We start from the raw sequence: 13,220 nt of genomic DNA on the forward strand, positions 1-13,220 counted from the left end.
CAGTGTTTCACATTCTTTTCACAAAATGTCAGGTTTTGTAGAGCACAGGGAAATCAATATCATCTTTATTTTTCTGTTCATAAGAGGTAATTCATTTGTTCATGACTAAGGACAGAAGGACAACTCAGCCTTGGACATTAGGTGATGAGAATGGTTTCAGGTTTTGGGTTTTTTGTGGGGAAGAATAAAGACTGCCAAAGGCATTAGCTGCCCAGTTAGTGGGGGCATATAAAAGGAACTGAATTTTCTCCAGGAAAGGCACATATTCCTTTTGCAAAGTGTGGGGGACTAAACTATGATGATGCATTCAGTAATTATGCCTGTTTCTGAGAAAATTCAGAGATTTCTATGTACAGCAAGGCCCCTTAAAACACTGAAGTTGTGCACATAAGGCCTTCTCTCCTTTGAAGACCTTGACTTAGCATTGTAAGTTTGTATATCTGTTTTTTTCAGGGGAGGTTATTTTTAACACAAGCAAATTAGTAGCTCTTCCTAAATTACACAATGTCTGCCCCTGAATTACTAGAAGTTATGTATTGGATGATTTTTTTGGAGCACTCTAAAAGAGATCATGGCAGCATTGCCACTTTATTGGACAATGTAATCTGATCTTTATCTTCTGAAATATTGATACCACTAAAAGCTGCCTGTGTTTGGTTTTAGGTTGGATATGCTGATGAGCAACCTGCTGTCTTGTTGGAGCATGGTAGAGTTTGCATGATCACATCTTGCCTGAGGTCTTCTCAGACATGATGCCATGAGGTTATCTCGCTGGAGCATCCCGTCACTTTGTGACAGCACTTCATCAGGGACTCTGTGAGCACTGCAGATGTTCCTCTGAGCAGCACATCATGGTGGATGTAGCAGAGAAGGAGATGGATAACCCCACGTTCAGGAGTGACACTGTCCTGTCTGATGTTCACTTGCACTGCCCAAACAAAAGGCATCTCATGGTGCGACTGAATGCAGTTGGACAGCCAGGTAATGTATGCTGAGACTGATAGAGCTGTGCTTAAACTCTGTTTATGTCCTTGTAATGGCTGAATCCTCCTTTGGATGGTTGATATTAATAATGGCATATTTTATTCCAGTTAGAAGCAGAATCACCTCCCACTCAGTCTGTAGGGAGAGGGGTAGCTGCATTCTCCTCGTGACATTAACTGCAGAAATGAAAACTATTCATGTAGAATTTGTGGACAGCCTATCTTAAAAATTGAATTTTAAATTACTTTCTGAGAAGAAGTAACCAAATTAACTTGCTTGCGGGTTTAATTTTATTTATTTGCTCATTGAGCTATGATGTAAACATAGCACTTTGGGAATCGTGATAGAAGTTGGGATGTCTCTTGTATGCAAACAAAAAGTGAGAATCTAGGGGGTTTAAAGAGTGTAATTGAAGTTTAAAATAAGTAATTAAGTTAGGAATTTTAATAAAATCTTTATGTGATGGTTTACCATCTATTCCAGAGGAGCCTAATAGCTTTCTTTGGGGGTTTGTAGGGGGTTTTTTTGTTTTACAACAATTGTCAGCAAGAAAACTCAGAATAACAATGGCTTCAACTGGCATAGAATCTGAAGAATCAAGGCTGTAGTGGAAATGAGTTGGCAAAGGCCTCTGGCTGATCTCCAGCTTGTAGGTTGCTATAAAGTTGTCAAGGAAACTGACCTTGAAGCCGCTGGTAAAAATGTTCTGTAGAAAAGTCCTGCTGTGACACAAGTGTTAATTGTCCTTTCAAACTCAGTTGTGACATAAAAAGAATAACTTTTGCAGCTGTTCTGGCATGTGACAATGTGAACAATGACAAAAGTAGGCCTGCCAAAGAAATGAATAATAATTTTCACCCTGATCAGGTCAAAACCAGGTAATTAATGCCGTGGTGTGTCTTCATGCTGCTTGACATTTGTTCAGTGTGATTTAGCTTGATGCAAAGGACCTTTCAGCAGAATGAAATGACAACAGTGCTGCCTACTCTGGGTGAGCCTGGTCTGGGAAATTCCTCTGGTTATTGAGACATCAGTTGGATTGCAGTATGACAGCTGTCACTCTGACAATCTACCACTGCCATTTTACTGGATTTTAGGAAAGTTTGTAGGGATTTAGTCTTTAGTTTTACCTTCTGAAATGCCATAGAGCACACAGAGCATGTTTTTACTAGAACATGTTTGTTTCTTACAGGATAGGAATCTTAACCAAAAGAAATAAATTCTAGCTTCTATTAATTCTTCTTTCAATTTGGTTTGAACCTGTCTGAAGAGAAGTACTTCTAGAGGGTGTAGGAAACCATCCCTCCTGCCATTTGTTAGGATAAGTGTTCCTAAATCAGATGAAAGTGTCCACTGTGCCTGCAAAGGTGCTGAGCCAGCCAGGAGACTGTGGGACTGCTTCATTTATTTCTACTGACAGAACTTAATGACAGAAATATTTCTTCATAGCAAATGGAACTATATTTCAAGTTAGCTGTATAATTATTTTATCCTTTAGAATGTTAATATGTGAAACACATACCAATATTTCATACATGTGGAAGCTGTGCATAGATTCTGTCTTATCTGGTGTTTAACTTTCCTCCTTCCCCACTGTGTTCTTACAGTATTCCTGTCATATTTCAAATTCCTTTGGAACACAGAAGATTTGGCATCTGAGAAATGTGTGAGAGAAGTTGCAAGAGAAAGAGAACACCAGCACAGAAGTGGAGCTGAACTGTGTGACAAGGACAAGAGTAATCTAAAACAAGCAAGAGAATTAAACAGTGAAGGAGTAGAAGCTCTGCTAGATGATGATGGAGACATGGAAGTGGTCAGAAGGCCTCAAAGTGCCTCTGATTTAGAAGCAGAGGATCTTCTGAGGGATATAGTGTGTCCTGTAATTCTGATGAAAGGGACAGAAGATACTTTTGAGGATGAAGGACAAGAATGCACTTGCAGTGATGTTGTTAAAATAGGTAAATAACAGCTTGCAGTCAAGGAGAAATAGGATAAATATCTTTATGTAAAGCAGAAGAAAAATAGGTTTTCTTTAGAAATGGAAGAGCAGTTGTTAAGTGAGATAACATAATAAACGTAATACTGTGAGACTGTAAATATTGTTAAAATTTACCTTTTTTCTACAGAAGTGATTTGGGCAATTGTGTACCGAGGGAAACTCAGTGCTCAGTTGGAGTGGGACTGTGGCATTATCTAGCATTATTATATAGAATGAAGAGTGTTTAGTTCTGTGTTTGAAAGGGAAACATGAGTTTCAAACTTTGCACTATGGAACTTGGTTGGAACAACATTTTGAGATGATTATTTCTACTCTACTTTTATTTTCACAGAACATACTATGGCAACCCCCTTAGAAGATGTTGGTAAACAAGTATGTGTCCTGCCTTGTACTATCTTGCTGTCCATGGATTGTGCTTCAAAGGTTACTCAGTTTTAATTGCTTCTGTTGCCCCCAGGTGTGGCGTGCAGCCTTCCTTCTTGCTGATTACATTCTGTTTAAACGAGACCTGTTCAGGGGTTGCTCAGTGCTGGAGCTTGGAGGTGGCACTGGAATTACAAGCATTATCATGGGAACAGTTGCCAAAAGAGTTTATTGCACAGGTAAGGCAGTTATTTTCAATTCAATACTTTTCATGAAACTTCCCAAAGCACTGCTTGCATCCTGGTATTTTCATTCTCATCTCTTCAGTTTCAGTTAATAGTTTTTTATTAATGTGTATCGAGTTGTGTTATTTACTGCAGAATAACAGGAACTTTCTCAAGGGATTGAGAAAGCAGTACTACTAGATGTTAGGAGAAAGCAGTACTATTACATGTTAGGAAAAATTTCTTCACCATTAGGGTGTTCAGGCACTGGAATATTGCCCAGGGAGGTGGCGGAGTCACCATCCCTGGAAGTGTTTAAGAGGCATCTGGATCTGGTGCTGGAGGGTATGGTTTAGGGTTTAGGGGTTAAAGCAGTGACAGGTTAATGGTTGGGCTTGATGATCTTAGAGGTCTCCTGCAACCTTGATGGTTCTATGACTACTTCTAAGCACAAGAGTTTAAAAGCAAGAGATGTTGCTGTGAACTTGAGATCATGTGTCCAAATTAAAACAGGTAGTAAAGAGATCTAACTTCTTTTTTCAAGGGTAGCTCAGAGCTTAGTCCTGAAAGACAGAAGGAAGAAGGCTACTAGGGAAGCAATCATCAGTGGATGGAGTTGCTCTGAACTTTCCTTAACCTCATCAGTTTGATAGAAACTTGGAGCATTAGTCTGAGAGGCCAAGAACGCATGCCCACACAAAATATTCCTGTCTTGTATATCACTTTTTTTTCCAGATGTTGGTGAAGATCTTCTGGCCATGTGTGAGCAAAATGTTGCATTAAACAAACACCTGATGGAACCAGGAGGTAAGTGCTATATAGTTTGTGTGATTGCCTGTTTATGAACTCCTTTGGCATTACCCACAGAGGCAGTGGCTACCAGCAGCTCCACAGATACAACTACATTTCTGTCTGGGTTGAAAGTGAGTCATTTCGTAAGAAGAATGCAAGACATCTAGATGTTGTCCATAATGCCACAGATTCTTTTTGAGAAGAGCAAAATACTTAGTTTTTCTCTGGTCATCATTTCAGACCAGGTTCCTACACAGTCCTTGTGTGAGTTTCACTGAGGTCTCTGGGAGGATCACAGCTGTGCAGGTGCCAGGGGTCACATAAACAGGGTGTAAGTGGCAGAGGTTGAACTCTGGAAAGGAGAAGTGTTTCGTGGGTGAGACATGTCCAAGAGAACAGAGGTTGTCTTCCTAACCTGTCATTCTGTTCTCTCATGAGTGGGTGACTGGTTTTGGACAGCAAATGGTTTGATGTTCAACTTCATTCGTTTCATATTCCTCATAATAGATCTTCATCACTTGTTTCAGTACAGATTCTGATGTTTTCCTTTTGCTCAGGTACTGCCTGAAAGATCCTTTGTGACTGATGTGATCTTTCTTCACCCACAGGAGGGGAAGTTAAAGTGAAAGAACTGGACTGGCTGAAAGAGGAATTTTGCACTGGTAGGTGGTTATAATGGGTCCTTTCAGAGAGGGCTTGGTGTTTTGTTCTGTTTGGTTTTTCCCTTCAGAGCCATCCAGAAACGTTTGTTCCACTGTTTATGAAGTGAGTCCTGTGGCACACAGGCCTCTGGAAGCATAGGTGAAAAGTACAAGACTCTCTCTGGGTCCATCCTTGCCATGTGAATGAGTAAAGAAGGCTTTACTGGTAAATTGAGAATAGACAAGTGGTGACTCTCTTTTACTGTAGTCAAAATCCAGAGGTGCAAACAAGATGTGTCAGTTATGTAGAATTCAGGCATAATGATGTGGGTTTGAGTTACTGTGATCCAGGCTGGGATTGATGGGATTGTGTGTTTTATGACTGTGTGAAGACCAAACAGTAAGGCAGGTGAGGATTTGAAGACATGTTCCAAATGTAGTGGTGAGTTTGTAAATATTTGCCAAGGAAATGTGTTCTGCTGGTTTTAGCAAAATAAAAGCAAATAACTTGAGTAACATTTAAAGTGCAATTAGTGATAGTAAAGCAGATCACTTAAGCTTTCTTTTTATTGATTACCAAGTCAACACAAAATTGTAGCACTAGGTTCCATGAAGCCTTATAGATTTGTGTGTTATCAGTTGAACTGGATGTAATGCTTATGAAAAACAGAGCAATTCTTTAAGCAAATGGGAATATCCTTTGCACATTCAAAAGCCTCTCTTGGGCCTCAAAAAAATTCTGGTTAATGAAAGTATTTGATACTGTCAGCTGGAAAGGCTTTGTGTTTTTAGACTTTCAAATAAAGTTTCTCTTTGACAAAGTCTAAATTTTAACAAGCAGCATGAAGCAGGAAGCTTAATCAAAACTTTGCAAAGATGCAGTTGGTGTTTTGTTTAAAGGTGAACTTCCTTTAATGGAGTTAAATCTGTGATCTTGCTATAGGGTAATAATTGGTTGTAGATTCTTAAATGAAAGACAAAATTTGCTTGCCAGTCAGGCTTGGGAGGTTTGGACAGAACACAGAGAAAGCAGAGGACTGCAGGGAACTTCAGAGCCTGAACAGAGGGAGGTTTTGATGTCCCTTCAGTGCAGTGCTCCATTGATGGAGTAGCAGATGCCCACAGGAGTTAAGAACTTTCTTTTCTCCAGCTGTCAACCATTTGAGACATCTAATCATGTATACCAAAACCATATTCTTTCTTACAGATCCTGAAGCTCCTCACAGCTGGTCTGCAGAAGAGATTGCTGATTTGCATGATCACTGTTCTGTGATAATAGCAGCTGATGGTAGGAAAATATAAACAGTAAGCTTTAAATCAAACACCTGAGCATTATGAGTAATAATTTAAACATACATAGTTTGCTTTGAAAATCTAATAGGTCAGATCCTCACCTAATTTGTCAAAGCTTTGCCTTGAGTGTTTTTGTCTGTATTTTTCTTTTCTAAATGATTGTATTTACATTCTGAAGTAGCAATGGGAGAACAGGTGTTGAAAGCCACTAGCCTTTCCTTTGGTGTGGTAATTATTTGTGACTAAATAAATTACTCAACATGATCACAAGTAAGTGATGAATTTGTCTTCCAGAAGAGTTGAGTTGTCCTATCATTGACTTGGGTCAGATGAATTCTGTGCAATTCATGAGAAATAGATGGTTAGACTAAGATTTTTCTAGAATGTGAAAAGCAGTTTCAAGTGCTTCACTTTCCCATAGAGTCTATGCCTTTGGATATCACTCTGGTTTTTCCTGCTCTTTTTTTTGCTTAAGTGAAGGACTGAAAAATAACAGGCAAACCCATGTATAGCAAACCCACTGTTGTTTGGATATATAGGTAGTAAGGGAGAATTGGGTTTAGTTTGATATTGAAAGGAACTGCAAGAGATTCCAAGGGGATATGGTTATAATGATAAATTAGTTATGGCCTGGGTTGGGTTTTTGTAAGAAACAAGGCCCTGTCTGTGATGTCCTGTTTTCCTTAGCTTTCCAGTAAGATTATTTCCAGTCTGAGAGAAATCTTGTCAAAGTTTATAAGTTATCTGACAAGTGATCCCCATTGCTACAAGAGAAGGCTTAAAGAAAACCTGACAGAAATAGCAACAGTGAGTACAGGGTCAGTTGTTGCCATTAAACACATGCTTTGGCACTTAGTTAAAATAGTGACTTGTTTGATTAGAGTAATCAAATTAAGAACTGCTGCTTCATGCCTGAGACTTCATTAAATAATACACTTAAATATGCATATTTTATGCACTTCATCTTTTTTTTTTAGTGTTCTACGATGATGATCTGACAGATGCATTGTTCAGAACATTGTACAGAATCACACACAACCTGAGAAATTCTTGCACAGTTTACTTGGCATTAGAAAAAAGGTAAGTGTTACCAAGAACTTGAAATAAAAAGCACTAAAAACTTTGCATGCTTTCTTTATCTAGAAGAAACATCTGTGTTAATTGGAGCTTGGCTTCTGATTGTCATTGTCACAGTTGATGACAGGCTGCAGTATATGCTCAGGACAAGCATTTGTTTTCATATATGCTTCATTTTTATCAGTTCAAAATTGGAATTCCACAAGAGTTTGGCTTTTGTTATCCTACCTTTGTGTCACAGGAGACAAATTCTGTGCAAAAAAGGATAAATAGCTGGCTAGATTGATGTATTCTATAATACCTGACAACATTGGCTATATATCTTTGAGGTCTCAGAGTAGAATGAAGTGGCTTAGAGTTAGGATATACATTTCCCAGCTTGAGTACCTCTAGAACAGTTTATCCTGTTTTCTTTCAAGGAATCATTGAATGTTTTTGAGTAGTCACATGTTGCAGTCCATTCCTAAACTAATATACAAATAGGCTGTGCTTAAATCCCTGGAGATACTGTAAGTAATAGCTATTCCTGTGATTTCTTGCCAAGTGTTTGTCCAGGAAGCTAAACCAATGATGTTGTTGTGGCAAAGTACCTTCAAATCAATGGAAAGATTCATCTGAGCATTATTGTGCGTTGGTGCTAACATAAGTGTTGTCTGCTGTTCAGGAATGGCAGGGTGTACATTTTTTTGGTTGTTGAATCATAGAATCATAGAATTTAGGGAATGAACCTTACAGATCATCTAGTCCCAACCCCTGCCCTGGGCAGGGACACCTCCTCACTAGATCAGGTTGCTCAAGGCAAGGCTCAACCTGGTCTTGAACCCCATCAGGCTTGGGGCAGCCACCATGTCCCTGGGCAACCTGTGCCAGTGTCTTATCACCCTTATAGTAAAAAACCTTTTTCTCAGGTCCAACCTAGACTTTCCCTCCTTCAGTTTGAACTCATTACCCCTGGTCTTATCATTGCAGTTCCTAACACAGAGTGCCTCTCCAGCTAATGGATTTAATTATGCTGAGAAGACACATTTTCACTAGCTGAGAAAAGTTACACACACGTTTAAGTTGTCAGTATGGGAGAGATGTTTTAACTTAAACTTTCTCTTGCCAGGCTGAACTTCACTTTAAGACATATGGATGTTACATGTGAAGCCTACAGTCACTTTAGAAATACTCTGAATGATCTGGAGACCCTCCAAGACAGACAAATGAAATACACTGCAGAGCCCATTAAACTTGATTTCTGCCAGTTTCTCCTTTACGAGCGAATTGAGCAGTTGGTAAGTGACATTCAGGAAAATAAGTGTAATGTCTCAGGTTAATCATCCCAAATTATCTTTTAGCTGTTTACTTAACATGAAGTATGAACAGGAGAATAAGCATTACTTTTTCCTTTATTTCCATTTAGCTTTTTGTTGATTTAAAATGATTCTTGTTTGTGCTTACATACTCTGTGCTAGATTGACATATGTCCTGGTTTCAGCTGGGACAGAGTTGATTTTCTATCACCAGCAGTAGAATGGCTGAGATTGCACTTAGTTCCTCAAAGGTTTTTTACTTTGTAAAATACAATTTTTGTGATTGAGTAGAAAATGGGACCAATAGCTCTTCTTATTTATTTGCTTGTACAAGAGCTTTCATTTCACAGTTTTAGTAATTCCTTTCCCACTTCAGGGCTAAGGAAATAATGCTCTAATACCTATGAAGAAGTCAATTAACTGTAAACTTCTGTTACTCAGAAACGTGTCAGATGTTATATTTCTGGTTATCTAATTACCTCCCAGGCACTTATGATTCTCTTTGTCCATTTTTTCCAAATGATCTGCTCTTAGGAATATCATGCAGGGCAGCTCACAGCTTGTTGGCTTCTAGAACAATCCAATCCAACAGATCTTTTTAAAGAACTTGCAAATCTTGTACTGGATTGCAAATCTGGTACCAAGATATGATGATCCTGTAGTCAACATACATTGCTGTGTGTATGCATAGTAAGATCACAGGGGCCACAGTTACCTCATGAGATTGATTTACTGTACTTAGTGTTTCTGGCATAAAACATGCATGCAAGGCTTGTTTAAAAGTTCTACAAGGATATAAAAATAATCTGGATTATACCTAAATGTGTGAGCTCATTCCCTGGCTGGTTTGAACAATGCTACTGATCCTCAAACAGATGCATTTTTAAAATGCCTATGTTTCTATTTCATAGAATCATAGAATCAGCTGGGTTGGAAAAGACCTCCAAGATCATCAAGTCCAACCCTACCATGGCACTAAGTGCCACATCCAGTCTCATCTCAAAAACCTCCAGGGATGGTGAATCCACCACCTCCCTGGGCAGCCCGTTCCAATGCCTGAGCACTCTCTCCATAAAAAAATCTCTTCATAATATCTAACCTAACCCTCCCCTGGCAGAGCCTGAGTCTATGCCCTCTTGTCCTCCTGCTGGTTGCCTGGGAGAAGAGACCAACCCCCACCTGACTCCAGCCTCCTTTCAGGGAGTTGCAGAGGGTGATAAGGTCTCCCCTGAGCCTCCTCTTCTCCAGGCTGAACAGCCCCAGCTCTGTCCCCAGCCTGGAGTGCTGCATGGGATTGTTATGGCCAAAGTGCAGGACCAGCACTTGGCCTTGTTAAACCTCATCCCATTGGAATCAGCCCATCTCTCCAGCCTGTCCAGGTCCCTCTGCAGAGCCCTCCTGCCTTCCTCATTAATGATATTTCCACAGTTCAAGATGTCATGGTGGAGAGTATGTGATAATCTGCTTAATAATCTTTTGTATAGCAAACAAATCATATCCTGATTTATTCTAAGGAAATGAAGTGATTCATCCTCGTTAGCCAACAGAGTGAGAAGGAGCTGTGTATGTGTCTAAGTTGTGCCTTTATGAGACCTTGATTCCTCAGCTAATTGAGTATTTGCTCAGTTCTATTTTTAGCAGCATTATTGAAAGCATTGTCAACACAGGCTAAGAACAAGAGTAAGATTATCAGTCAAAATACTGGAGAAGGTCATACAGACCGATGGGAATTGGTTTTCAACAAATTATTTTGTACTAAATACAAATTATTTTTGAAAATCCTGCTGCAAGAATGAAGAAATCAATACTGCTCTGTTTCAAAGGTAATTTGGTAGTTGTTCCAAGAGATTACATAGGTGGATTTAGTATCCATCCATAGATTGATACTCTCTGTAGATGGAAGTATAAGGTATGTCTTAAAACTTGTCCCACAGTCAACGTGTTGAGCTTTTTCATAATTGCAGCCTACTGATGTGAGAAAATACCTGTGTGTGTTTTTCCTGCACCTATACAGGAACTGTGGAAGATCATGGCTGAGCATCTAACGTGACAGGCACATGAGGACATAGAAGATCTTTATCTGAGCATAAAGGCTATTTTGATGTTGTATTTTAAAAAGGATTTTCATCCCAAGAAAAGCATCTTCCTGATGGAATTGTGTTCTCAGAAAGCATTGCTATGCAGATTTGCTTTACTTCAGTAAGTTTTGGGTTTGGCACTTGGTTTCATGGACTTGGGCACTTGGACATGATTTCTTTGCTGCTTGTTTTACAAAACTGTTTCCTGCTGTGGAGATTAAGTTGGAAAATTTTCATTTGGAAAACTGACTTTCTCTTTTGTTAAATAAAGTCATCCTGCACTTGGGAGCACTCCTGGATCTGGTTGGCATTGCCCACTTGGTCAGCCAGATGGATCAGTTTGTGGAGAGAGGAACACAGCGGAGGTGCAGGGGAACCTGTGGAACCCTTGCAGTGCACTTATTTCTGATCAAAGAGGGGAGTGTCCAGATTTTCTTGGGAAGTTTGGAAAGGGCTGGACACATGATCTTCCAGGAGGAATCTTGTTTGAAACAAACTGATTTTTACTTTTTAGCACTGGTGTATGGTGAAACAACACACGCCCTTTGTCAGTCCCCATCCCTGCCCTGCTTTTACCTCCTCTTAAGTGGAGCAAAGATGACATAATTATAGACGTTAGTCAAGAGAAGAACTTGAATTTGATGTAACGTTTGAATGAGCATTACAAACTAATGACATTTATTTCTTTTCAGTCTTTGTTGATGTGAAACTTTGAGAGTTGCTTTGTTACGAATGTCTGTGTGTCATTTTGCAGTAGGAAGAAAAGTTGTTGCAGATCCTCACTAGATGGGATACATTCTGTGTGTTTATCATCTCTCTGTGTTCTCAAGTGTAGGTGGCTACTCGTAGGCCATACTTGTAGCTCCATCTGCTGTACAACACTTTGAGTCAAAACATTTTGCAGTTTGCTAAACACCCTGTTCTTGTCTGGTTCAACAGTATTGTATTTTGGAGTAACAGTTTAGGTTGAATGTGTCATTCTGCATTTCTCACCTAGACTTGCAGATGTGTGTATTGGAGATGAAGTTATGGTGGAAATAATCCTGAATAAAAAGTGGTGTTTAATTACCTACTTGTTAACAGCAGCTTTAGGAGGCTAAACAGCCTCTGGCAGCTTGGGATTTTCAGGAAACATTCTAGGAGAAAGTGGATCTAGTTTTGTGGGTGTGGTAGAGACTTCTCATTCATTAAAAGATCAGGACTTACACTGGATCTCCAAGTTTTACAGCAGATAACTATCATGAGATTGGATTTGCAAATGGACTCCTTCTTGCTGCCATTCTGTCATTTGCTGTGGCATGTCTCATAGATCCAAAGACTTTGTGTTCTCTTACAGACTTCATCCTGCTTCTGTTTCACTCGTCCTGGCACTGAGTTTCTGTGTGTCCTGTGCATCTGTGCTGGAAGTTGGTGCATTCACAGAATAAAGGCTCCTCTTGAAAAGTAACTGCCTCTAAGGCTGCCAGCAGTGCAGTCAGCTGTGTCAGTACAGCATGTTGCCTTAGAGGTTTTTCCCAGCAGATGGCACATGGAGTTTCTTTAACAATACCAGCACCCAAAGACAGGAATGAAATATCTACATATATCACAGAATCAGTTAGGTTGGAAGGGATCACAATGGGTCATCTGGTCTAACCTCCCTACTCAAGCAGGGCCATCCTAGAACACATGGCACAGGATTGTGTTCAGAGGGTTCCAGAATACCTCCAGTGAGGGAAAATCCATGAGCTCTCTGGGCAATCTGTTCAGTGCTTGGTCACCTGCACAGGAAGGAAGTTCTTCCTCATGCTCAGGTGGAACTTGTTGTGCATCAGTTTTTGTCCATTACCTTTCATTTTACTGGTTTCCACCACTGAGAAGAGTTTGGCTCCATTCTCTTAGCACTTCTCATTCATGTGCTTGAATACATTAATGAGGTCCCTCTCAGTCATCTCTTCTGGAGATTGAACAGGCCCAACTCCCTCAGCCTTTTGTAATCAGTGAGGTGCTCCTGTCCCTTCATCTTCATTGCCCTCCACTGGACCTGCTCCAGGAGCTCCATGTCCCTCTGGTACAGAGGAGCCCAGAACTGGACACAGTGCTCCAGCTGTGGCCTTATGAGGGCTGAGCAGAGGGACTGGCTTACCTCCCTGCTCTGTGTGTCTGTGTTTACAGATTGCTTAACTAAGCCAGCCCCAGTGGTGTCAGGAAGAGATGTGAAGGAACATCCCTAGCTTCTTAGCAAGGTGAGTGTATAATCTAAGCTTCTTGAGCAAATATTCAAAAGTAATACTCATCAGACAAATAAGGTGTTAACAATTTAAGCAGTAACATAACTCCTGGCTCAAAGATGAGTAAAAATACATATAATTAATTAGGCAAGAAAGTTAACAGCGAGTTGGACAGAAGATACCATGAGGAAAGTAAAGTTTACTGCTCTGTAATGGCCTTACTCAGTTTACATTGTAGATTGATTAGACAGTACACCAAGAAAT

General features: G+C 39.9%; 1 protein-coding gene across 1 annotated transcript; it reads left to right on the top strand.

Moving 5' to 3' along the window:
* Window positions 1-851: 851 nt before the first annotated feature.
* On the top strand, window positions 852-10,718 carry METTL22 (methyltransferase like 22). Its single transcript, XM_009072757.1, has 10 exons — window positions 852-981; window positions 2,592-2,942; window positions 3,315-3,355; window positions 3,441-3,585; window positions 4,306-4,377; window positions 4,971-5,024; window positions 6,211-6,291; window positions 7,274-7,376; window positions 8,482-8,650; window positions 10,683-10,718. The coding sequence occupies exons 1-10, from the start codon at window positions 852-854 to the stop codon at window positions 10,716-10,718; spliced, it is 1,182 nt and encodes a 393-aa protein (XP_009071005.1).
* The last annotated feature ends 2,502 nt before the right edge of the window (window positions 10,719-13,220 follow it).

The sequence above is a fragment of the Acanthisitta chloris genome, unplaced genomic scaffold (genome assembly GCF_000695815.1).
Source record: "Acanthisitta chloris isolate BGI_N310 unplaced genomic scaffold, ASM69581v1 scaffold24944, whole genome shotgun sequence".
Classification (NCBI taxonomy): domain Eukaryota; kingdom Metazoa; phylum Chordata; class Aves; order Passeriformes; family Acanthisittidae; genus Acanthisitta; species Acanthisitta chloris.

Coding starts and splice junctions, on each gene's coding strand:
- METTL22 (XM_009072757.1), top strand. CDS start 852: ATGGTGGATGTAGCAGAGAAGGAGATGGATAACCCCACGTTCAGGAGT. Junction 3,356..3,440: donor TAGAAGATGTTGGTAAACAA/GTATGTGTCCTG, acceptor TGTTGCCCCCAG/GTGTGGCGTGCAGCCTTCCT. Junction 8,651..10,682: donor ACGAGCGAATTGAGCAGTTG/GTAAGTGACATT, acceptor GCACCTATACAG/GAACTGTGGAAGATCATGGC.